Source organism: Chrysochloris asiatica, unplaced genomic scaffold (genome assembly GCF_000296735.1).
Source record: "Chrysochloris asiatica unplaced genomic scaffold, ChrAsi1.0 scaffold00209, whole genome shotgun sequence".
Taxonomy (NCBI): Eukaryota; Metazoa; Chordata; class Mammalia; order Afrosoricida; family Chrysochloridae; genus Chrysochloris; species Chrysochloris asiatica.
In genome coordinates this window covers 275,207-300,479 of record NW_006408727.1, presented here as the reverse complement: position 1 = coordinate 300,479, position 25,273 = coordinate 275,207, and the positions used below count along the sequence as shown (strand labels likewise).

Sequence of the window (25,273 nt, the reverse complement as noted above, 5' to 3'; positions counted from 1 at the left end):
AAAGATGAGGCTTTCTACTCCCGTAAGGATTTACGCCCTTGGAAACCCTGTACAGGGTCGCTATGGGTCGGAACCGACTCGACGGCACTTAACAACAACAACAAGAGTAATGGTTATTAATCAGTAGTGGTTACGAATCGGACTGCTAACCTCAAGGCCAGCAGTTTGAAACTACCAGCTGTTCCACGAGAGAAAGATGAGGCTTTCTTTTCCCCGTAAAGATTTAGAAACGCTATATAGTGCTGCTATGAGTTGGAACCAACTCCACGGCACATCACCACCACCACCACCACCACCACCAAGTAACTGGATTGAGAGGCACACTCTGCACTCACATCTTCTGGTTAATTGTGTCTAATCTTGTAAAGCCTTACCTCCCACTACCTGATTTTGAAATACCAAATGTGAAGCGGGAACATATATTTATTTGTCTGTTCCTTTGGCTCATCTGGAGTTTTTTATTACTGATACTGGATCTGATTCCATTCTGCTTCCCCTGAGCAGGTCAGGGCACCCCATTTCTGTATTCTTAGTATTGTTGAGCTCAGGAAGAGCTGTTTGTCTCCCATAGAGAGAAGCAAGCTTGTTTGGGATATCAGTAAGCCCTCCCCAGTGTTATATTGTCACTTATTGGGAAGGGAAGGGCTAAGATGTTACATATTTCTATGTTCTGTAAAGGATTTGACTTTGATTCTCAATAAAGTTTTTATTTGGACTAAAAACAAAACAGAAAACCTTGTAGATCAGTATAAGTCAGGAGAAATTAATGGTGAGAAGAAGCAGGGCGATTGACAGGTGGTGTGATAGGATGCGTCCACGAGACCAGCTGTGAGTCCACAGGTCCCCTAAAGCCTTGAACGAGAAAGGCTGTAGCACTCACTTAGCAGCTGTAGTGTGTCCCTCCACCTTAGGAGAGAGACAGCTAGTCTTCAGTCAGTGTGCACACTGACTGCCCGCACTTTAGTCTGGAATGGAATGATGGGAGAGGAGAGCCTGGTGGTGGTGGTGTTTGAGATACATGGGCCTTTATTTTGTTCTTTCTAGAGTTTACACTGTTCACACCACGCTCTGCGCTTCCCTAGCCTCTGTCTAACCAGCTAACCACAGTTCTCCTTTGCAGTTTTCTGCTTAGCACATTCTAGAATGCAACCTCTCACCTTTTTTTTTTTTTTAAATCCCTCCCTGTCCATTCAGTTTCTGGCTCCCAGATTTAATAAAACTCCCTCCGTCAGAGGCTTTCCCTTCTGTTCTCTGTGGTTATCATTGATTCCCTTTGGCATGTTCGTCCTCTATGATTCAGAAAGAACAAAGGTCAGATTTGTTGTTCAAACTTCCACCTGAACATAGAATTCCATTTTCATTAGCATTAAAATAAGCAGTTTTATAGAAATACTTTATCTGATGGCTTCTGCTTTCTGAAATGTATTTAAGAAAAAGGAATTCTGCCAAATAGGGGCCACATCCATAGGTCAGGTCTCTTCTCTTTATTTTGGATTCAGTTCTGTAACAGGGTTTTGGTTTGGTTTCCCAAACTGAGATTAGAGATCAGGAACAAGTGCCAGAGTCAGTCAGGTTTGGGCAGTTGTGGAGGGTGAGAAAATGGTCTGATAGGGAAGGAACAGTTGTTACAAGACCAGCAAAGAAGACAATACTGGGGTCCGTTTGCCTCAGTGATGTGGTACCATGTACTTACGGTGACTTTTGTGGAAAGGTTTTGGGCCACTAGGAAAGGGCTAAGCATAGTCAGTTAGGGATCTCTGTGTAAGGAGGCATGTAGTCACTGTATCTGTGTTTTCAACTGTAACTCCAGTGCTTTGTCACCCTGGGTATTCCATAGCTTATTATTTTAGCTATAGTTAGTTCTGTTTTGTTTGGCAAAACTATTTTCTTCAGACCCTAGCTTCTGTCAGACCAGTCAAGCACAGCTCTCTTTTGCAGCTTTCTCAGTGCACAGTTTAGAATATACACACAGATGTCTGTATATATTTGTATTTGAATATATAAAACCAAACTTTTTGTGTAATACATTTGTAATAAAAACGAAAACAATGGGCTTGAAGAGAAAGTATTTTCTTTGGCTGATTATGGGGGATGTACTGAGTTTGGTGAGTCCTGGTGTGGCGCTGTAGGATCAGCACTATACGTTAACCCTCAAGATTGGTGGTTCAAACTGCTGCTCCTTGGAAACCCATCCAGGGCCGCTATGAGTCAGAACTGACTCAATGGCACTTAACAACAGTAACAAAACAACTGAGCTTGGACTTTCGTAGCTAACAGTTTGTGTTGTTGTTGTTGTTAAGTGCTTTTGAGTCGGTTCTGACTCAGCAGCTTTTGAGGAGTGGTTGGCGTGTTTGAACAACTGACCTTGCAGTTAGAAATGGTACATTTGTTATCATGCTTAACAAAGGTTTTTACCTAAATTCTATAGGCGAGTCAATAAATTTAGTGTATATACAACCAGAATGTCAACAACCAATGTGATTATAACTGGGTCTCAGTATGTGCTTGGAAAAGCTAATAAGACAAAAGGAAGCATTGTGCTCGGTGGCAGGGTTAAGTCTACCTTTGATGCGATGCTTATACGGAAGCTCCACAGGCATGCCTTGTCTTAGTGTGCTTTGCTGTCTTGCAGTTTTTACAAATTGAAGGTTTGTGTCAACCGTGCATCAGGCAAGTCTTTTGGCACCGTTTACCCCACATCATGTGCTCATTGCGTCTCTTTTGTCACACTTTGGCAGTTCTCACAAGTCTCAAACTTTTTATAATGCTGTCATGTAGTAGTAGACTACAGTATTGTGCAAAGACAACTCTTATATGCACCAGAAGCCAAAGAAAGGATGTGACTTGATGTATTATGATACTTGCTTTATTGCAGTGGTCTGGACCCAAACCCACAATATCTTTGAGGTATGCCTGTGCTTGTCTCCTTTCAGGATAAAATATTACTTTGGGTAGAGCTATGCCATTGAAAGTCATTGTTCCTTTAAAAGTCGTTGTTTTTAACTGCCGTTGAATCAGTCCCGAAGCAGCCTTTTGTACGGTTTTTGAGGAGTGACTGGTGAATCTGAGCTGCTGACTTTGTGGTTCAAACTGACCTTGTGGTACAGTGTTTATCAATAACTACAGCGCCACAGCAGGACCCCTTAAAACACACGAGTGTTTATATACCTGTTGTTGTTAAGTGTCATTGAGTTTGTCCCAACTCATAGCAACCCTTTGTAGGATTTCTGAGGAGCAGCTGGTGGATTTGAACTGCTGATCTTGTGATTAGCAATCTAGTGCTTATACTACAGTGTCACAGCAGGACTTCATTTGTATACATAAATAATATAATAACACTGTGATTAAGTGCAGTCGAGTCAGTTCCAACTCATAACCACCCTGTATAGGGTTTCCTAGGAGTGGCTGGTGAGCTTGAGCCACTGACCTTATGGTTCAACTCTACCTTGCAGTCCAACGCATTAACCTGCACTGCCACGCCAGGACTCCATAATAACACTACCTCATGCAATTTGGCAGAAAGGCCAACATGGCTAACTTAGCATTACCACTGCAAATTGTACTTCAGCGAACCTCTATGAAGAGTCGTTAGATGCCAGGCTCTGGAACGTAGATGCAAGAGTCACTATGCTCAGAGTTCCTTTCTAATGAGGCATGGCAAACAGACAAACACACTGAGAAGCATAATCTTTGTAAAGAATATTGCAAGAAAGTGGAGGCAACAGCCAGGTTGGCGGGTGCAAGGGGGAGGAGAGCAAGTTAGAGAACACCCTAGTCATGGAGGTCGGTGGTTTGGTGTAGGGCAGGCTCAGGTAGACTCACGTAATAGGTTGCAGAGAAAGAGCCTTATTAAATCGAAGTGCAGAATCTGTTTGTTTTTTTTTTTTTTTTCCTGAGTATAAACTTTTTGCTTCAGTTCTATGCAGCCATCTCAGTATGAATCCTGTCAGTCAGTAGATAATAAAAAGGAATCTGTTCCTGATTTTAAAAACAAACAAAACCTCTTAGCGAAATAGGAATAGGTGGATATTCCCGTTTCACTTATCAGAATTTCCGTATCTGAGGAGCGGCTGAGGGATTTGCACCACCGACTGTGTGGTTAACAGTCCAGAGCTTACCCTACAGTGCCACACCAGAACTCGAAGACTAGGAAGATGGCCTAGGTGATCCACTTCTGAGGGATTTGCCCCTGAAAACTTTATGAATAGCAGCAAAACATTATCTGGTATGCTGCCAGAAGATGAGCCTTTCAGGCACCCAAAGTAATGACTGAGGAAGAGCTACCTCAACAAAGTAGAGTTGACCTTTATGACATGAATGGAGACAGGCTTTCGAGATCTTCATTTCCTGGTGGTGCACAACTCAAAATGTGAAGCAACAGCTGCAGACATCCATGAATAGTTGGAACGTGGAATGTACCAAGTATGAATCTAAGAAAATTGAAAGTTGTCAAAAACGAAATGCCTAAAGATGAATATCCTAGGCATTAGTGAACTGAAATGGCTGGTATTGGCCATTTGGAATCACATAATCATATGCTTTACTATGCCAGGAATGACAGAATGAAGAGGAATGGTGTCACACTTATTGTCAAAAAGAGCATTTCAAGATCTATCTTGATATACAATGTGCTAGGAGGACAGCTAGCATTCAGATTTATGCACCAACCATCAAGACCAAGAGTGAAGAAATTGAATAATTCTGTAATGCATCGGACATGTTATCAGGAGGGAACAGTCCCTGGAGAAGGACATCATGCTTGATAAAATGGAGTGTCAGCAAAATAGAGGAAGACTCCCAACGAGACTGATTGATACAGTGGCAGCAACGATGGGGTCAAACCCAGCAATGATTGTGAGTATGGCGCACAAGCCCAGGCATTGTTTTGTTCTGTTGTACACAGGGTCACAATGATTTCGGAAGTGACTCGATGGTACGTAACAACAACAACAACAACTTAAACTTCAGTCTGAAGTTGATCAAACATGCAATCAAGGTGCTTTGATAATTTTTAGTGATTGGAATGCAAAAGTTGAAATCAGACAGGAGGGATTGATGGTTGGAAAATATGGCCTTGGTGATCAAAACGACACTGGAGTTAGTTAGCATGATAGCATTTTGCAAGACCAATGGCTTATTCATTGCAAATATCTCTTCAACAACATAAACATTGGTGACTATACATGCAGACCTTCCCAGATGGAATACATAGGAATCAAATTGACTGCATCTGTTGGAAGAAATGATAGAGAAGCTCACTGTCATCGCCAAAACAAGGCCTGGGCGGACTGTGGAATAGACCATCAATTGCTTATATATAAGTTTTTGCTGAAGTTGAAGAACTTTAAAATATGTCCATGAGAACAAAAATATTGCTGTTGGTGGTGTTGTTAGGTGCTGTCAAGTTGGTTCCAACCCATAACGACCCTATGCACAACAGAACAAAACACTGTCCAGTCCTGAACCCTTCTCTCAATTGCTGTTACGTTTGAGCCCATTGCTGTTGCCACTGTGCCAATCCATCTTATTGGGGGTCTCCCACTTTTTCACTGACCTTCCATTCTACCAACCATGATGTCCTTCTCCAGGGACAGGTCTCTTCTGATAATATGCCCCCATAAAGATTTACAGTCTTGGAAACCTATATATGCTTGCTGTGAGTCAGAATCAGATGGCAGTGGATGTTGTTAATTGTCGTCGAGTGGGTTCAGATGCATTGTGACCCTATTTCTGAGGAGTAGATGGTGGGTTTGAACTGCCAAATTTGTGGTTCACAGTGCAATGCTGATCCTACAACACCATACCAGGATTCCAAGCAGAGATGGCAAGACAAGGTGTAACAAACTCTGTAGTTGTTTTGATGTTCATCCTTTGTTGAAGTCAGCTACATTATGCATACTTTGATTGTGCTGTTATCGTTTGTGTGCATTATCTCCCTTTCTGACACCATAAGCTTATGGAAGGCAGAGGCCATATTTTATTTATCTGTTTACCATTGGCAACTACTGTTATGTGATACGTCCAATAAACTTCATGTGAATGGAAGTGAGGTCATATTAATAGAAGTTCTATAGGACTTGACTGTTTGCTGAGTCTAGATGCTGTGGAGGATTGTAAAGTGATTCCTGTATTCTGCCATTCATTCATTCATTCATTCATTCATTCAACCTTTATTGAATGACTACCATGTGCCAGATGGGATGCTGAAGTTATAGGAAGAAAATGTCTCTTCCACTTAGTAGCTTAGAGGAAAGTTTAAGGCAGTGTGCTGAGTGTGAGAAGGTCATTCCTAGCATTGAGTGGGGGCTGCAGAGAAAGGATGGCTGTCGCACCCTCTGCAGGGAGGCCTGGGAAACTGGGAGGACTTGCTGTCTGGTTTCAGTCTTAAAGGTTGAATGAATTAACCGGCTCAGACATGGGAGAGGATGCGAAGGGAATGAGAAGGTGATGGACTGAGGCCACAGAGCGGTATAGTATAGGGTTTGTCTAAGGTGCATATGTGGAGCAAAACCATAGTCAAGTAGGTATTTCAGCAGATATTGTTGATTCATTGATTTACCAGAAATTTACTTTGAGAGTAGAAAGAGAAGAGGCTGAAGAGGAGCCAAAGCACCAGGCCATAAATAATCCTATTTTATATGCCACAATTCAGGCCAAAGGGAGCCGATGAAGGATGATGTTAAGTTGCAGGAGATGTGTGTCTGATAGGAACTTTAGGTTGGATAGGAACAGGATGGATTGTGGAGGAGAAGGACAAGGCTCTGGGATTAGGGATGTTTTTAGTAGATTGTCATGGTAATCTAAGTGAGAGAAAATAAAGCTTAAACTACAGCAGTACAGTATAGACTTTTTAAGTGTCGTCAAGTCGGTTCCGACCCACAGCGACCCTATATAGGGTTTTCAAGGAGCAGCTGGTAAGCTTGAACTACCGACTAAACTGCAGTGTCACACTGGGACCCCAGGGTAGATTTGAAATATTTAAAAAGATAAAATTGACAGTACACTTGATAATTGATTAGGTATCGAGATTGCTGGAGAAGGGAAGATCCAGAATGACCCCCAGGCTTGTATTTGTGGTGTTGCCACCAGGTGAGACTACAGGAGTGATAAGCAGACTAAGCATGGGGAGTGATTGGCTCAGTTTTTGTGAGATGGAGCTTGAGCATGTGAAATACGGAAGTGTGTTTGGGACAGAAGGTAAGTTCAGTTATAACTATTGAACAGGAGATGTATGGTGGGATAACCAAGTAGTTGATGTGCAAATGGGCCAAAAGTAAGGGGGAAAATAAGGACTAGAAGGAGATCTGGGTCGTGTCTGAAAGTTTGAATGTGGTTGAAATATCCTAGGGAGAGTATATAGAACAGCATGTTGTCAGGTGCCATCGAGTCGGAACTGACTCAGAGCAACCCCATGCACAGCAGAATGAAACAATGTCCGATCCTGGGCCAACCTCACTACCACTGCCACACTTGACGCCATCAATGATGCCACCTGGCTGATCCATCTCGTGGGGGTCTTTCTCTTTTTCTCTGACCCTCCACCTTACCCAGCATGACATCCTTCTCCAGCGACTGTTCTCTCCGGACAATGTGTCCAAAGTAGGAGAGAGGAAGCTTAGCCATCTTGGCCTTCAAGGAGCACTCTGGTTGCACTTATTCCAAAACAGATCTATTGTTTCTTTTGGCAGTCCCAGGCACTTTCAGTATTCTCCACCAACACCATAGCTCAAAGGCATCAATTCTACGATCTTCCTTATTCACTGTCCAGCTTTCGCATCCATATGAGGTTATTTAAAATACCATGGCCTGGGTCAGGCGCACCTTAGTCCTCAAGCTGACATCTCTGTTCTTCAGTACTTTCAAAAGTTCCTGTGCAGCAGATTTGCCCAATGCAATACGTCGTCTGATCTCTTGACTGACGCGCCATCCGAGGACGGAAATCCCACCTTTGAGCCGGACTTAAGGGCCGTAGCGCAAGGAGATTCGTGTTTAACAGCGACCACACAACCGCCACTCGTCTGTCGTGCTGTGGTGGTTTGAATTGCTGTGATTCTGAGGGCTATGCCACCGGTATTTTAAATAACCGTCAGGGTCACCCATGGTGGACAGGTTTCAGATGAGCTTCCAAACAAAGACAGACTAGGAAATAAGAGTGCCAAACTACTTCTGAATCGCTAGTCACTGAAAACTCTATGAATAGCAGAGAACGGCATAGGAGAGGATTAAAGATGGAACTCTGCACATTAAATTTAAGGAGTTTGAAGAAGCAAAGGAACCCAGAAAGAGCAGAGATAGGAAACCCAGATGAGAGCGAGTGCATTCAGAAGCCATGGGGGCGGGTGGGGAATATTTTTTGTGAGGAAAGAATTTCTTCAGATAGCCCCGCATAGGTCATATAGAATAAGGACTGAACAGTTGATTAGACTTGACAGTTTCAAGGTTAGTGATGACTTTGGCAAGAAGAGTTTCAGTGGCGAGATGGGAATGACGCACACTGCAATGGGGAAAGACTAAATGGAAGATCAAGACTGAACTTGCGGACACTTCTTTCAGGAAGAAATAGAGCTACAGCTTGAGGAGGAAGACACAGGGTTTATTATTGCATTTATCAAGGGCAAAAAGACTACATGTTTATTTGTTTCTTTCTGTGTAAAAGGAGCATTTGTGTTCCTTCCAATTAATTTTATAAAGAATAATATGTGGTTCTTTGCTAACTAGGCTTCCAAAAATTAATTACTGTATGTATTGAGGTTATTACTAAAAGAAGAGTAGTGCTTTAATCCACTTTAAAAAGCAGGAATTGAATTTAGGCAGCCTATTTTTGAATATAAATGATAAGATGAATCACATGGCCAGAGGTTGAAGGACATATCTGTATATTGATTTAAATGAGCCAAAAAGAAACCTTTAAAGCTATAACTGAATGTTTTTCAGTTTATGCTTGGAATATTGATTTTATTTTTCCTTCAGAAAGGAGTTAAGATCTTTACAAAGGACTTGAATAGAGATTTCTCCAAAGAAGACATAAAAATAACTGCTAAGCACATGAAAAGATGGTCAACGTCATGAAATTTTGTTGTTTTTGTTGTTACAGTATGCTGTATGGGGTTTACTAGGAGTGGCTTGTGGATTTGAACTGCCGACTACAGTTTGTAGTCCAGTGCTTATCCTACAATGCCATACCAAATCATTATTTTTTAGGAAAATGCAAAGCCCCATAGTAAGATACCACTCCACACCCACTTGGATAGCTATTACTGGGAAAACAGGAAAATACCAAGTGTTAAGGAAAGCCTGTGGAGAAATGTGAACTCCAGCACATTGCTGATGGGGATGAAAAATGGTGTAGCCTCACTGAAAAACAGTTTGGCAGTTGTTCAAATGTTAAACATAAAATTACCATATGACCAACAAGTACACTCTTAGGTATATACACAAAACATTGAAAACAGAGATTCATACAAATCCTGTACGCCAATGTTCATTGCATAATAGCCGGTTTATCTGTATGGGGTCCTGGTGTGGCATTGTTGGATAAGCCCTGGGCTGCTAACTGGCAAAGGTGATGATTTCAAACCCGTCAGCAAATCCTTGAAAACCCTATACTGGCTAGCTATGAGTCGGAACTAATTCTGTGATACTTAACAATAGGTGTATGCGTTTGTTGTTATTTATGACTATGGTACTGACTTGACAGCACTTGACAAACAATATGCGAGTATTACTTGGCCATAAAGAGAAATGTTACATCATGGATGAATCTTGAAAATGTTATGCCAGACACAAAATATTCATATTGTATGAATATGTTGTTGAGTGCTTGTAGCCATCTTGTATAGGGTTTCCAAGGAGCAGCTGGGAGCTTTGAACCACATATCTTGTTCACAGTCCAATGCTGATGCTGTTGCGCCAACACCAGGAGTCCGTTGTTTGAATATAGGAAGTAAATTTTAAAAAAAGTATTGTTTCTGTGGTTTTAGTTCATATATGCATGGGTTTATTCCAAGCAAAAAATATATAAGCATATCTCTGTAATCAGTGGATGGCTACAGTCAAGTTCTCTGTAATGCACCTGTCTTTGTCTCACTAGGGAACCTTCCAAAACACGGTTCCATCAAAACAGTGACTTCCAAGGGGATCTACTGGTCCAGAGAAGTCATTTCAGAAGATTATGGTGACTGTTTTTTGGGATTCCAAAGGGATAATCTTGATGCGTTTTCTCTATTTGAAGGACACAGGGCAATCACAGGGGCTTATTAGGAAGAAATTTTAAGAAAATGAAAAACTGCATTGGTGAGAAAAAGGCCAGGAAAGGTGTACCATGGAGGGGTTTTCCTTTATAACAATGCACCTGCTCATTCTCTCAGGGTGGGAAGGGCGCTCTCCTATGAGAATTTCTCTGGAAAACCTTACCCCATCCACTCTACAGCTCGAATCTTGCCCCTTTAAACTTCCTTTTGTTCTCCAAACTCAGAACACTTAAAAACATTAAAAGAAACACAGTTTCAGCCCCTCAAGGATGCCAGAATTGCCAGTTCGATATTGTCTAGTGGAAGAGTGCAGATTTCTTCAGGGGAGGGTAGATGGAAACACAACCTTCAGAAGTGTATGGTCCTAGATGGAATATGTGGCAAGAAACATTAGCTTCACATTAAAATTTTTTTTTTTTTCATTTGATAAAGAGGTCTCTGATTTTGCAGCAGTATATATTTTTTTAAGTTTTTATTGTGAATTATATGGTAGTTACATGGGAGAACACCAGCTTTACATTCATCCTATCATATTCTGTTTCATTGCAATGATTACAATCCCCTCTATGCATTATGAGAAAACCAAAGGGTACACCCCACAAGCCGTCAGCACACAACCCCTCTCACTCCCTGAGTCCAGCCAGAGTCCCCAGCCGCTCTTTCTCTCCCCATCATTGTCTCTGTCTCTATCTCTGGCACTACTGCTTCTCTGGTCCCTCGATGGTCCCAGGGACCTCTGCTCCTGGACTGCAAAATCAACCACTTCCCTCCTTTTGTTACAAAACATCTACCTTTACATTTCCGACCCTCACAGTCAGTCCTGATAGCATTGATTCACTATTGTTCCACAACAGTCTTATCCCCATCTCTTTTCATCAGCCCCATCCTCTTGAAAGATTGCAAGCCAGTCACTTCTGCCCTTTGTAGCCTTCCCATTTTGGGTAGCCAATGTCTAAATTGCCCATCCCTGTCAACACTGTTTACCTAGGGGATGGGAATGATCCTCGCTGTAAAGATTTGTTCCTTCTTTGAGCTACTACATCCATAAGTATAGGTCAGGTTCATCAGATTGTAGCGGATTACTCTTTTTTTGGTCTTCTTTCTTCTGCTAGTCAAGTTCTGATCATCCAGCCAGGGAAGCCAGGTCAAGTGGGTACTATCTGCAAGTATGGGTGTTCTTGTGCATCTCCCCTCACTTCATATCAGCTGGATGCTTCACTCTCCGGTTTAGTCCTCTGTGGCCATGTCACTTTCTCTGGGTCCAGGAGTCCCCAGGTCTTGCCATACTGCTGGCCAACCAGGTCTCAACCCAGGTTCACAGGAGTCTATTGAATGTGGTCATACTTAGCTCGCAGCTTCATTGCTGTTTTTTACCCACTTCCCCTTATCGGTGACCAGCGTGGTCACCAGGCAGACCACATGCCTGCTCGTGTATTCCCCTTGAGTCTTAGTCTTGGAAGACGGTTTGTGCTGAGGGGACCCAACCACTTGCCTTGATAGCTCCCGAACAAACAGCTTCCTTGTTCTTGTAGTAGTCATTCAGACTGCTGTTATTGTTTTTGATTTTTCCTGCTGGTGTTTCATCCAAGAAGTATCTTCTGTTCTTCTAGCTGCTCCAGGCTGGTCTGCTTGTCCTTTCAAGTGGAAATTTCCCACCTCAGAAGATTCTGGATGGGGTTTAACAGCAATAATTTTTAATTCGCCCTTGTATCTTTCATAGAAACAGAAAGTAGATTAGATGATTACCAGCACTGGATGGGGGAGAGTAGGAGGACAGGGCAGAGTGGGGAGAGGAATGGGAAGTTGTTATTTAATGGGTGCAGAGTTCTGTTTGGAATGATAAATGAAATAGTTTCAGAAATAGTGGTGATGCTTGCACAACATTGTGAATATAACCGATGCCGCTGAATTGTATGCTTGAATGATTAAAATAGCAAATATTGTGTTATATATATATTTTACCTCATGAAGATTTTAAAAAATAAGAGATATGGTTTTTTAAATTATCTCAACAGTTGAATTTCATTGATGTGAAATTGTTACATTTCATTCACAGGTACTGATGATGTTGTAGGTCCTGAAGGCATGGAGAAATTTTGTGAAGACATTGGTGTGGAACCAGAAAATGTAAGTCTGACTTAAAACAATTTTGCTTAAGCATCAACAGTGAATACCTGATTTTTATCTTATAACCAGGGAGCCCTGGTTGTGCTATAGGCATAGCACTAGACTGCTAGACACAAAGTTGACCATTCAAACTCAACAGTGGCTCCTGGAAGAAAGATGAAGCTTTCTACTCCTGTTAAGATTTACAGCTTCAAAAACCCTATGCAGCATTGCTATGAGTTGGAATTGACTTAAGAACAGTAGACTAACCAAGTATTAAAAGCTGTCATTTCAAGCTAGTGAACTCTTAGTTATATACTCTAGGTTAGCTAGTGCTGCTATGGATGACTTAGCAAACAAATTTGTTTTCTCAATCGAGGAGGCTAGAAGTCCAAATTCAGAGCTCTGGCTTTGGGGGAAGGCTTTCCTTTCTCTGTCTATGCTGGGAGACTGTCCTTGTCTTCTTTTAATATCTGTGGACTTGGCATCTTGGAGGTGCTGGGATGCCAAACATGGTTCAGCAGAGCTTCCAGATGAAAATGGATCTAGGAAGAAAGACCTGGCAATCTCCTTCTGAAAATTTGCTATCAAAGCTTTATGAATCACAACAGTGTGCACCAAGTTGTTGTGAGTTGCGCTTGACTCAGCAGCACCTAACAGCAACAACAGCCCTCAGTCCCTTGTTCTTGTAAGGTGCTGTTGAGTTGGCTCTGACTCATAGCCACCGTATGCACCACGGAACAACACTGCCCAGCCCTGCATCATCCTCACAAGTTTTGTTATGTTTGAGCCCATTGTTGCTGCCACTGTGCTGGTCCATCTTGTTGAGGGCTTCTCCTTTTTCACTGACCCTCCACTTTTCTAAGCATTCCATCCTTCTGCAAGGACTGGTCCCTCCTGATAATATGTCCGAAGTATGAGAGACCAATTCAGAGCTGTAACTGTAGGGAAAGACCTTCCTCTCTCTCTCTATTGACACAGCAATCATGAAGAAGTACTGGGGTGTTCATTTATGAGATAGTCTAAAAAATGCATTCCAATTATAATTCTGTTTCCAAGCAAATTCTTGTCTTGTGCTTGGAAAGGTGTAACTAAAGTCATTTTTCTCGTTTAATTTCTTGAATCTATTAGGAAAAGAAAACAAATGGTGCTGGATAAAGTAACTAAATTAGACGTTGTTCTGTAAGTGTTGTGGGCTTATATACCTACAGTGATAGAGCAACTGGAGGACCGAGTCACTGTGCCCCGTATGCCTTTGTTTCCCTCGGTAGTTGATTCTGCCCAGTGCAGAGTTGGTCCAGGACTGTGGATAATTACTCACAAAGACTTTGAGTTGTAATTATCGAGAATTTTTCACAGCTCTTTTGCTCCCATTTGACTTTAGCTTTGAAATTGATTGCTTTTCTTGTGTAGCTCTAAGTATTTACTTAAAAAACAGAAAACAACTGGAGGTTATTCTATGTAGCTTGATTGTTTTTGCTGAATTTTTAGCATCTTGTTAATTGTTGAATGTGTTTTTCCATTCATGTGTGGTCTCTCTTACACTAAGGTAAAAAATTATGTTCATACAAGTTTCTGACTTATTAACTGTGATTTAATATTACGTTATCCTCTAATTTAGCAAGTATGTTCTGAGTCCCAAGTGAATTTGTGATATGGAAAAGAGTTCAAGAGCTCAGCTGTCCCCTTCATTCAGATGGTTTCCAAGTCATCTGATAAAGACACACATATGTTAGACTTTTAAAGAAAACTAGAAATTGGAACTTAACACTACTGTCTTTGAATTCATTTTATTCCTATCGTTTCTGGACCTTTGTTCCCTCCCCTTGTACACTTTAGATTTTCTACAAAGACTAATCCAAGTCATTGGAATCTTTTCTAAGTCATTACATGGACTATTGTCATAGATACATATTGTTTGTTGTTGTTAAGTGTTAGAATATCTCGTTGATTATGACTCATAACAAGAGTGGCTGGTGAGTTTGAACCACCAATTTTATGGTTCAAACCGACCTTGTAGTCGAGTGCTTATCCTACAGTGCCACACCAGGGCTCACAAAATACAGTGGTTTAACTAAGATTACACTTAAAAAAAAAAAAATGTGATCTCTTTTCGTTATCTAAATGAATTCTTCAACTTGGCCAAAAGATTTAGGGACAGCTGGTTCAGTAGTATTCTGCATGATGATGTCCTTAGACTGCACAGCTCAAAGGTGGGAGACCCAGGTTTGATTTCTGGTTAGTGCACCTCAGACATAGCCACCACTTGTCTATCAGTGAAAGCGTGTTGTGAGCATTTCCATTTCCTTTACATTGAGTTGCAATCTACACCTAAGGCTGTGCTCTTTAATCTTGATCAGTAAGTATTTCAAGTCCACTTCACTATCAGCAAGCAAGGCTGTATCATCTGCATATCACCAGCTGAAATGAGTCTTCCTCCAATCCTGATATTGCGTTCTTTTTGTAATCCAGCTTCTCAGAGTATTTTCTTAGCATGCAGATTGAATAATTATGGTGAAAGGGTACACTAGACTATTCCTAGACAAAAGGAAAGACCGTCTTCAATGGGGTCCTGGCCAACCTTTGCTAGGTGTCATAGCAACCCTATGCACAACAGAACAAAACAGTGCCCAGTCCTGGGCCAACCTCACAATCATTGCTACATTTGAGCCAAGCTTAGCAAAGTGTTTCCTGGACAGTCTAATCAGAGGAGTGAGAGTAAGTTGGAGATGACAGGTAATCCCAGAGGTTCTACCAAGAAGGCAGTAGTGAGCACTTGGTCGGAGGAGTGGGCCTGAAGTTACCTGGTGGTTGGGCAAAAAAAGTCAGAAGACAGGTGTGAGAGAAGTTAAGCCAAGTGAGAAGTTAATCTCAGAGCATTTAATCTTAAAGCCTGTAAGGGCCAGGGGAGTGCTGATGTTGATTCTAACTGATAAAGAAATAGGACCCAGCTCTTCATAGTTTCTCAGAATTCAGTAAAATGTGGCTATTGATAGTTTTTTTTTTGTTGATAGTTATGAGACATTTTAAACTCTTATTGTAGAATTGTTTTCTAAGTGCCATTGAGTTGGTTCTGGCTCATAGCGACCCTGATAGAGTTTCTGAGGAGCAGCTGGTGGGTTTGAGCTGCTGACCTTGCGGTTCACAGTCCAGTGCTGATCCTACAGTGCCACACCAGGAGTCCGTTAGGATGTCTTAAAATGCGCCATGACATTGAAGACTAAAAGATTCAATCAAGAGATTATTCCATGTATTTATTGCTGTATTTCAATTCCTAAACCGTACCAAGAGAGGCAATTTTTATATCATCACTAAAAAAGAATAATGTTGCTAAATAGACTATATTCTGCCATCAATGTGGATGAATCCCGGTTCCAGAGACATTAACATTTGAAAACCAAGCAGTGAAATATAACTGTTTTAAAGCCTTGTCTACACTGGTGAGTAAGCATCTTAAAAGTCTGTGCATTCCCCACCTCATCTGCAACTTACATAGCTGATGAAATTTAAGCAGGCTCATAAAATTTAAGTCTATTTTCATTTATTAAGATAACAGCAAAATCCTTAAGTAGTTAGCTTCTTTATTTGCTCATTTAAGAAAAGATCTATGTTGTGTTAAGACTATTTCCAATTGTGAAAATCTGCTTTGGCTGTTTAACCATATGTCCGGCATGCTTTTATGTATAAGTTCTTGCACTCAGCACTCCCCCCCTTTTTTTTTTAATTAACAAGTTTTGATATGGAATTTTTTTTTCAAGGTTTTTATTGTGGATTGAGTGAATGTTTACAGGGCAGACCATCAGTTTTACATTCAACAAATCATAACCTTGTTTCATTACAATGATTATAATCCCCTCCATGTACCATCAGTCAACAGTATTTTTCTCTATTCACTTTAGGTTTTTTTTAAACAAACAAAAAACACTCAGGTGTATACAATAATTTACACCTCTTAAAGGGCACATTCTGCAAGTCTGCCTCCTGGCCACCAGCTCTTAGTCCCTCTCTTCCCATGAATCTAGAGTCCTCTGCCACTCCCCCTCTCCATGTCCCCATCTCTGCCTCCACCTCTGGCATTGCTGTTTATCTGGATAAGGTACTGCATTCTGCTTGTGCTCTTCTCCCTTGATGGTCCTAGGGTGCTCTGTTTCTGAACTGTAAGATTAACCACTCCCCTGTTTTTGTTACAAAATTTCTACCTTTACAATTGTGACAGTCGCAATTTGTCATGATAACAATTATTCACTATTGAATCATATGAATCTTATCCCCATCTATTTTCACCAGATCCATCTAGACAAGATGAGAACTATTCAGTGGGGACTCTTTCGCTCCCCCATGCACAGACATGCACTCTTAAACTAAACTCCCTCTTGAAACCCTGTAAGGCAGTCACTTCGTGCCTTTATTGCCCTGTCATTTTAGGTAGTCAATGTCTTAAGTTGCCTGTCCTTATCTACTCTGTGTACAGAGGAGATAGCATTGATCCTTGATGTGAAGACTCCTTCCCTCTCTGTTGGTATTTAGAGTTACTACCTCCATGAGTATTAAGTCAGGTTCATCAAATTGTAGCAATTTACCCTTGTTTCCTTTATCAAAGAAAATTTTTTTTTTTTTTTTGTAATCTACCTCTAGTCAAGTTCTGATTATCAAGGCATTGAGTCTAGGTCAAATGGATACTGTCCGCAAGTTTGGGTGTTCTTGTGCATCTCCCCTCACTTCATATCTGCTGGATGCTTCACTCTCAACTCTAGCCCTCTGTGGCTGAGTCCATGGACTCAGATGTCCCTAGGTCTCACCACACTGTGGACCAACCAGCCCTTCCTCTTCTCTCTCTCATCTCCAGGTCAATGGGAATCAATGGACTATGGTTGAACTCAGCCCATTTCTTCATAGCTGCCTTTCCCCCTCTTCCACTCACCAGTAGACCAGTGTGGTCACCAGCAAGCTTACATGCCTGTTCCTGTGTTCTCTTTGAATTTCAGTCTTAGAAGGGAGTTTGTACTGAAGGAACTTGATTGCTTGCCTAGATGGCTTCCTGGCAAACATCTTGCTTTTTCTGGTAGTAGCCAGTCATGCTGACATTTTTGTTTGGGGTTTTTCCTGATCTTTCTTTGAAGATGTATCTTCTGTCGCTCTAGCTGTTCCAGGCTGGTCTGCTCGTCTTTGCTAGTGAGAATGTCCCACCTCTAAAGGTTCTGGATAGGACTCAGGATTCCACCTAAGGTCCTATATTCTGCAAAGGCTTTGCAAGAGGGCTATTTCACTGGGCAAGTTCTAGAACCCCTTTTAGATATTCCAGTCAGTTATAGGCTGAAGATGGGTCTACACGTTTCCTGACATTCCTTTCTATCCCACTCAAGTGTCTATTTTACAGTAATAGGCAAGGCAAAACAATATTCATAAGACAGTCAAGCATTTTAGTATTATTTCCCCTCTTCAAATTATGCCTAGATCCCTATATCCCAGTGCCCTTTTGTTCCAAGGTTGAGCATGTATCACTATTTACCTCTGCCCCACATAGGCCATGCAAACCTGTCTCAGTGTTCGCCTATCTATTTTGTTATTCCACTTCTTCCTTCTTGAATTGCCCTTCTCCTCCTTTTTGTATTGCTCTCCCCAACAGCGGAACTAAATCCCCCACCCCAACCCCACTGTTGTGGTTACCTTATCTTCCATTAACTCCTCCCTCCATTTATGACAGTCTACTATTTTATTCTGTAATATATCTGACCCTTTCATCACCTGGATCTCTGTTCCTCTGTGTTTACCTTATTTCACATTGTAATTGTTTTGGTCATAGACTGATCTCCTAGATCATCTGTTCCTATAATTTTATTCTGTTCTTGACTCTTCCACTTGTCTATTGTGTTCAGGGTAATGTTGCCACGTGCGTCAATCTCTGGTTATTGTCTATTCTTGTTGGTTCTCAGTCCACCAATATCCCTTTAGGATGTTTTTCATAGCAGGTTTGGCTTTGGCAAAATCCCTTAGCTTCTGTTTATCCTGCAATGTTTTGATTATGCCTTTGTATTTGATTGACAGCTTTTCTGGGTAGAGGATTCTTGATTGGCAGTTTTTTGTTTTGTTTTTCCTTCTTTCAGGATTTTATATATGTCTCCCCATTTCCTTCTTACCTGCATGGTTTCTGTTGAGAGATCTGAGCTTAGTCTGATTTGCTTGCCTTTGTATGTTACACTTCTTTTTCCCCTAGCTGCTTTCAGGATTCTTTCCTTATCTCTGATTTTGGAGAGCTTGATGATTATGATTATATTTGTTGGTGAGTTTCTTTTAGGATCTATTTTACTTGGGGTTCGTTGAGCTTCTTGAATGCTTATCTTTTTGCTTTTCAGGATGTTAGGGAAATTTTCTTCCAGCGTTTCTTCAGCTATCTCCCCTGTGGACTTGTGTGATTCTTCCTGTTCCGGAATGCCGATAATTCTTAAGTTATTCCTCTTCATGTTGTCCTACATGAATCTTAGGCCTTCTTCAGATTTTTTAAATCCTTTTTTGTGTTTGCTCTTCTATCTTAGTAATGTTGATTTATCTTCTAGTTCACTAGTTCTTGTATCTCTTCAATTCTACTCCTTTGTCCTTTCAGTGTATTTTCCATTTCTGATATTCTATTATTAATTGTTTGGACCTCTTTCTGTAGGTTTTGAATTGTTTCCAGTGCTGTATCTATCTTATTTGCTTGTTCCTATAGTGCTTTCCTGACTTCTTCCTTATTTTTTTCAACTCCATTGTATAGTGTTTTGATACATTTTATAATTATTTTTCTGAATTCCTTGTCAGGCATTTCCAAAGCCTGCCCTCCTTCCAGTATAGAGTGTAAGTCTACTTCCAGCTCATTTGCCTCAGTCACTTTATCTCGTTTCTGGACATGTGCTGATATGGTCATCTGTTTCTGTTTTTTGGGCATATTCAGGAGTTATCTGTGGCCTTAATACTTAGATGGGTGTGTATTTTGGTATTGTTTATGCTTTCTGATTGCCTCCAGGCAGATGTAATCTGGAGATGGGCTTCCCTTTTCACTCTTCTTCCTGAGAAATTTCAAGATGCCACTGTTGGTTGTTGTGACATAACTCAGGATTCAATTTTCGGCCTATTTCCTTTTCAGTCTGTGGTTGCTCTGATCCTTTCTCTGTTTGGTCTCACCCAAGATGGTGGATCTGGGAGCAGCTGAGTGTCTTGAATTAGAAAGCAATGGGTTTCTTGCTTTTGCTATAAATTTCCCTAGCTGTAAGCCTTCCAGACTTCTAAATATTCCTCGATATGTGGTTCAGATTTCTGGCACCATCCCCTGAGCCTGCTTGGTCTGGTATTCTATGTTGTTGCTGACTGAGATCCTCACTGCACTTTTACCTGATCCACCATCTTGCTTATTCTCTTTGGACTCTTTAACCTTTCTAGTAGACAAGTGAGTATAAATATATTTTAAGGAAACTTACCTACATAGGTTGCATTAGAAATTTTGAATTCATTCACATTTCCATTTATGAGTAAGTGGATATTCAGCAGTCAGAATTCCAAGACAAACTGAGCTGAGTTATGGCATGAAGAAAATCCATTGATGTGTGACTAGTTTGAAGAACATGTAACATGTGTGGGAAATTCTGCTTTGCAGCCCTTTGTCCTGTAAAATCACCATTCTTAACCTATTTTAACAATCTTATTTTGTGATGGTGCGCACAATATGTAGAAAAACTGGTTTACTGGTCAGTCCTAGTAATTTAGGTTTTTAAAAAAGAAACCTAGTGGCTTTAAAAAACAAAAAAACAACAATTAGCATGCACTAATTTAATTGATATTTGTAGAAAAGTCCTAGAAGTTGAGTCGATTTTCACTGATGTTAATTTCCAAATTGGGAAAACATAATAAAATTCACTTCAAGATAAAAGCTGTCCATTCATGCTCCACTTAAAAATTAGGCACAGGTGGAGATTTCTGGTCTGTATACTCACTACCTTGTTGGTAAACCAATAGGAGGAGGACAGACCTGGACTTCTCAATACTTTGGTTTAGGATTTCTGTATCTTGGCTCTAGAAGGCTCATTAAATCATCTAAAATGATTTCTTAATGATGAATTGCCTCATTATTTTATGCTTTGTATTCCAGTTCCTTTCATCACCATCATCTGACAAAGTTGAACAATACCGATGGTTTGAACAGTTTTAGCAATTGAGAAGAAATCTAAGGTCCTGTGTTAAAAAGCCAAAATTAACTGCCAAATGTAGAATATGCTAGTCTCAGGCCAACTGTAATACTGAAACATTTCCTGCTCTCCTCCCATTTCCTTTTTTTGGTACATTAAGTGAATATGAGCCCCAATAGAATGAATGTATGTTTAATGCCCCACTAGAACCTGAGTGTCCCTTATGCGTGAGTGACTGTGTAGCCCCGCAGAGTGGCAGAGTCGTCTTAGGAAGGCCCTTTCCACCAATGCCAGTGGTCATTTCCTTCCTTACCTTTCTAGCACTTTCTGTAGTTAACTTTGGCTTCGCACCTTATCTTAGATTTTTTTGAGGTAATTGTGAGAGAATGTATCCTCCTCTCTCCCAATCATGGGTGGTTTCAGCCTGTCCCTGTTATGGGCTAGGGACAGCTTGAGGCTGGATGTGCCTTTTGAAAGTAATTTTGTCTTCACACCTCAGGCATTTATTGCAACTCACCTGCAGTTTTTCTGTGCCATCTTTTTTTTTCTAAAGCAGCTAGGTAGAAAGTGGCATAAATCAGAGTTGTCCTAATTCTTTGTCTTCTGATATCTGCAGTTTCTCCCCAATATTTTTCTCTCTGAATTCCTTCAGATCTACTATTGTTGCTAAGTGCCCTTGAGTCACTTCTGACCCATAGTGACCTTGTTGAGGATTTCCATAGAGCAGCTGGTGAGCTTGAACCGCTGAGCTTGCAGTTCAAACCGACTTTGCAGTCCAGCACATTAACCCATAGCACCTAGAACGCATTAAAATAGCTTTTAACACAACTGTAACAACTATCAACTTAGCTTCTACTTAATGCATTTTCATTAGTTTCATTTATTCTTGTCACTCTGAGAGTGATGTTTTTGCCCTTGTTTTACGGATGTTGCTGTTAAGTGCCGTCAAGTCTATTTGGACTCACAGCGACCATGTATAGGGTTTCTGAGGAGTGGCTGGTGGGTTTGAGCCACCGACCTTGCAGATTGCCATTCAGTGCTTATTCTGCAGCACCATAGGTAAGAACAGCAAAACACAGAAATTTTAATGAACTTCTAGAAAAGTCAAAAGGCTGGTTTTAGCCAAATTTCTCGGTTTCAGATATAGAGTGTGGGATTCCAAACTCCAAGTGCCTTCTATTCACTACTGTTCTCCTCTGCCGGGTGTAAATGTCATGCTTCCACTGCTGCCGTGTTCTGAAACCTAGGCTGCTGCTGACAATAGTCTCCAGGGACCCGGGGTGGAAAAGGTTAAAGTATCACTGCTTGTGCAGCCCCCAACCCTACTGCTCTGTATTGGAACCTTGTTTTCCTTTGGAATAAATTCCCTTCCGAGGAGCCCTTCCATCCCTCTTGAAGTTTGCCTTTAGTTGAGCCTTCCCTGTTCCAGACCTGCTTGTATATGTAGCAACCTCAGTGGTCTCTGCAGTTTTCATTTGTTTGTTTTTTCCCAAGGAGGATCTTTATCTCCATAAATCAGTGTAGACTGTATGTGAGGATGTGGTGGGCTAAGTTATTCAACGCTGCATTTCAGACACATTCTGGATAAAAACTATTAATAGCTCATGAGATGATTTAAATAGTATTATTAACAAGGGGGAATTGCTAGCTGTATATATGGAAGAAAACGATTTGATGGTATGCTTCTAGTAAAAATAAAAAGCAATTATCTATAGTTGTTGTTGTTGTTGTCAGGTGCCATCGAGTCGGAACCGACTCATAGCGACCCCATGCACAGCAGAACAAAACAATGTCCGGTCCTGGGTCAACCTCACCACCGCTGCCACACTTGGGTCCATCAGTGATGCCCCCTGGCCGATCCATCTCGTTGGGGGTCTCCCTCTTTTTCTCTGACCCTAGTTAGTTCTTACTTAAAATTGTTAAGTGCCGTCAAGTCAGTTCTGACCCATAGTGACCATTTCTTTTTGGTACAGTGACTCTGTGTATTCCTTCCATTTTCTTTTTTTGTTTTTTTCAAATGGTTTATTGTGACTTATGTGATAGTTTACATGAAAACATTAGTTTTACATTCATCCTATTGTATATTGTTTCATTGCCATGGTTGCAATACCCTCATGCATCAACAAGCAACCAAAGGGTATACCCTGCAAGCCTGCCCATCCAGTCATCAGCACACAGCCCCTCTCCCTCTCTAGGTCTAGAGTTCCCAGCCACTCCATCTCTCCATGTCTTCGTCTCTGCCTCCATCTCTGGTGTCACTGTTTCTCTGGGTAGGGTCCTGCGCTCTGCTCTTCTTCCGTGATGGTCCCAGGGACCTCCACTTCTGGACTGCAAAGTCAATCACTCCCCTCCTTTTGCTACAATATGTCTACCTTTACATTTCCAACCCTCACAGTCAGTCCTGAGAGCAATTATTCACTATTGTGCCACAAAAGACCTATCCCCATCTCCTTTCATCAGCCCCTCCTAGACAGATTAGATACTACTCAGTAGAGATTCTACCTTCCTCTGCACCCTCTGGATCTAGGCTCCCTCTTGAAAGCTTGTAAGCCAGTCACTTCTTGCCTTTGTAACACCCCTCCCCCCATTTTGGGTAGCCAATGTCCAAGTTGCCCATCCCTGCTTACTCTGTTTATGGAGGGAATGGGAATGATCCTGGCTGTAAAGATTTGTTCTCTCTGTTGAGATTACTCTTTTTTCCCTTTTCTTTCTTCTTCTAGTTGAACTCTGATAATCTAGTCATTGAAGCCAGGTCAAGTGGGTATTATCTGCAAGTGTGGGTGTTCTTGTGCATATGCCCTCTCTTCTTATCAGCTGCATGCTTCACTCTCCACTCTAGTCTTCTGTGGCTATCTATGTCACTGACTCTAGGCCCAGGAGTCCCCATGTCTTGCCACACTGCTGGCCAACCAGGTTTCCACCCAGGTTCACAGGAATCTATTGAAGCTTGCAGCTTCATTGCTGTTTTTCCCTCACTTCCTCTTATCGGTGATAAATGTGGTCACCAATTAGAGCACATGTCTGCTCGTGTATTCCTATTGAGTCTTAGTCTTGGAAGGGGGTTTACCCTGAGAGGACCCGACCACTTGCCTTAATGTCTCCTGGGTGAGCAACTTGCTTGTTCTTGTAGTAATCAGTCGGACTACCGTTACTGTTTTGTATTTTTCCTGTCGGTCTTTCTTTCAAGAAGTATCTTCTGTTTTTCTAGCCACTCCAGGCTGGTCTGCTTGTCCTTTCACGTGCAAATTTCCCACCTCTGAAAATTCTGTCTGCTGTTCAGGATTCCATCTATGGTCTTATGTAATGCAGAGGCTCCACAGGAAGCCTCCTTCTCTGGGCACGTTGTAGCCCCATTTTAGGTATTCCAATCAGTTATAGGCAGAAGATGGACTTACAAGCTTTCTATGTTGATGTTTCTGGCTATTTCTTTCTCTCCCCTTCAAGTGTCTATTTTGTAATGGTGTGCCAGGGAAGCCAAGATTCAAAAGACAGCCAAGCATCTTAACATTATTTCCCCCCTTTTGCCCGTTCCCTTCCATTTTCTTTTGATGCTTTCTGTATCAGTCAATATTTTGTCCATTGTTGTTGTTAAGTGCTGTCGAGTCTGTTCCGATTCATACATAGCAACCCTCTATAGGGTGTCCAGAGCTCCGGTAGTGTAGTGGTTACGAATCGGGCTGCGAACCTTAAGGTCAGCGGTTCGAAACTACCAGCTGCTCCGCAGAAGAAAGATCAGGCTTTCTACTCCCGTAAAGATTTACACCCTCGGAAGCCCTGTACAGGGTCGCTATGGGTCAGAACTGACTCAATGGCACTTAACAACAATAGGGTGTCCAAGGAGCAGCTGGTGAGCTTAAACCACTGACCTTGCGGTTCAAAGCGACCTTGCAGTCTAGTACCTTAACCAGCAGCATCACGCCATGGAATCCTTTAATAGTCCAAATTGAGACTTGAAGTTTTTCTTCAGTTTCCTCAGCTTGAGGAATGCTGAGCGTGTTCTTCCCTTTTGGTTTTCTATCTCCAGGTCTTTGAGCATTTCATTATAATATTTGACTTTGTCTCCTCAAGCTGACCTTTGAAATTTTCTGTTGTACCTTCTCACTTCTTCCATTTGCTTTAGGCTCTCTATGCTGGAGAGCAAGTTTCAGAACTCTTCTGACATCCATTTTGGTCTTTTCCTTCTTTCTTGTCTTCTTACTAAGCTTTTGCTGTCTTCTGTATGATGTTCTTGATGTCAGTCTACAACTTTTCTGTTTTCCAGTCTTTAGTGTTAATGCATCATATTTGTTCTTCAGATGATCTCTAAATTCATATGGGATATGTGCAAGGTCATATTTTGGCTTTTGTGGACTTAACTTTAATTTTCTACAACTTCAGCCTGTACTTAAAGATGAATAATTGATAGTCTCTGCCACAGTCTGCCCCTGGCCTTGTTTTGGCTGATGATGTAGAGGCTTTTCCACCATCTCTTTCCACAGTCAGTTTAATTTCTGTGTATTCTGTCTGGTGAGGTCCATGTGCATAGTTGTCTTTTATGTTGTTTTAAAACAGCTTTTGCCTTATGGAAAGAAAAAGGCTGAGTACTAGCATCCAGGAGGCAGGCTTGCACAGTGTACCCTTTGGCTGTTTAAATTGTATATTTATGAGTGCTTTTGAATACATTCCCCCCCAAATAAAAACACCCCTTTCACACCAATAAAAAACAACAACAACAGCTTGTGCATTAAAGTCATTGGTCTTGCAAAATTCTATCATGTGATC

At 41.4% G+C, this 25,273-nt stretch overlaps 1 protein-coding gene across 2 annotated transcripts in view; it reads left to right on the top strand.

Moving 5' to 3' along the window:
• Positions 1-25,273, top strand: part of DCUN1D4 (DCN1, defective in cullin neddylation 1, domain containing 4) — a 93,213-nt gene that overhangs the window by 34,418 nt on the left and 33,522 nt on the right. For both annotated transcript variants that reach the window (XM_006872664.1, XM_006872665.1), the window contains exon 5: positions 12,307-12,377. In XM_006872664.1, coding sequence (XP_006872726.1) covers positions 12,307-12,377 — 71 coding nt within the window. The remainder of the gene's footprint in view (positions 1-12,306; positions 12,378-25,273) is intronic.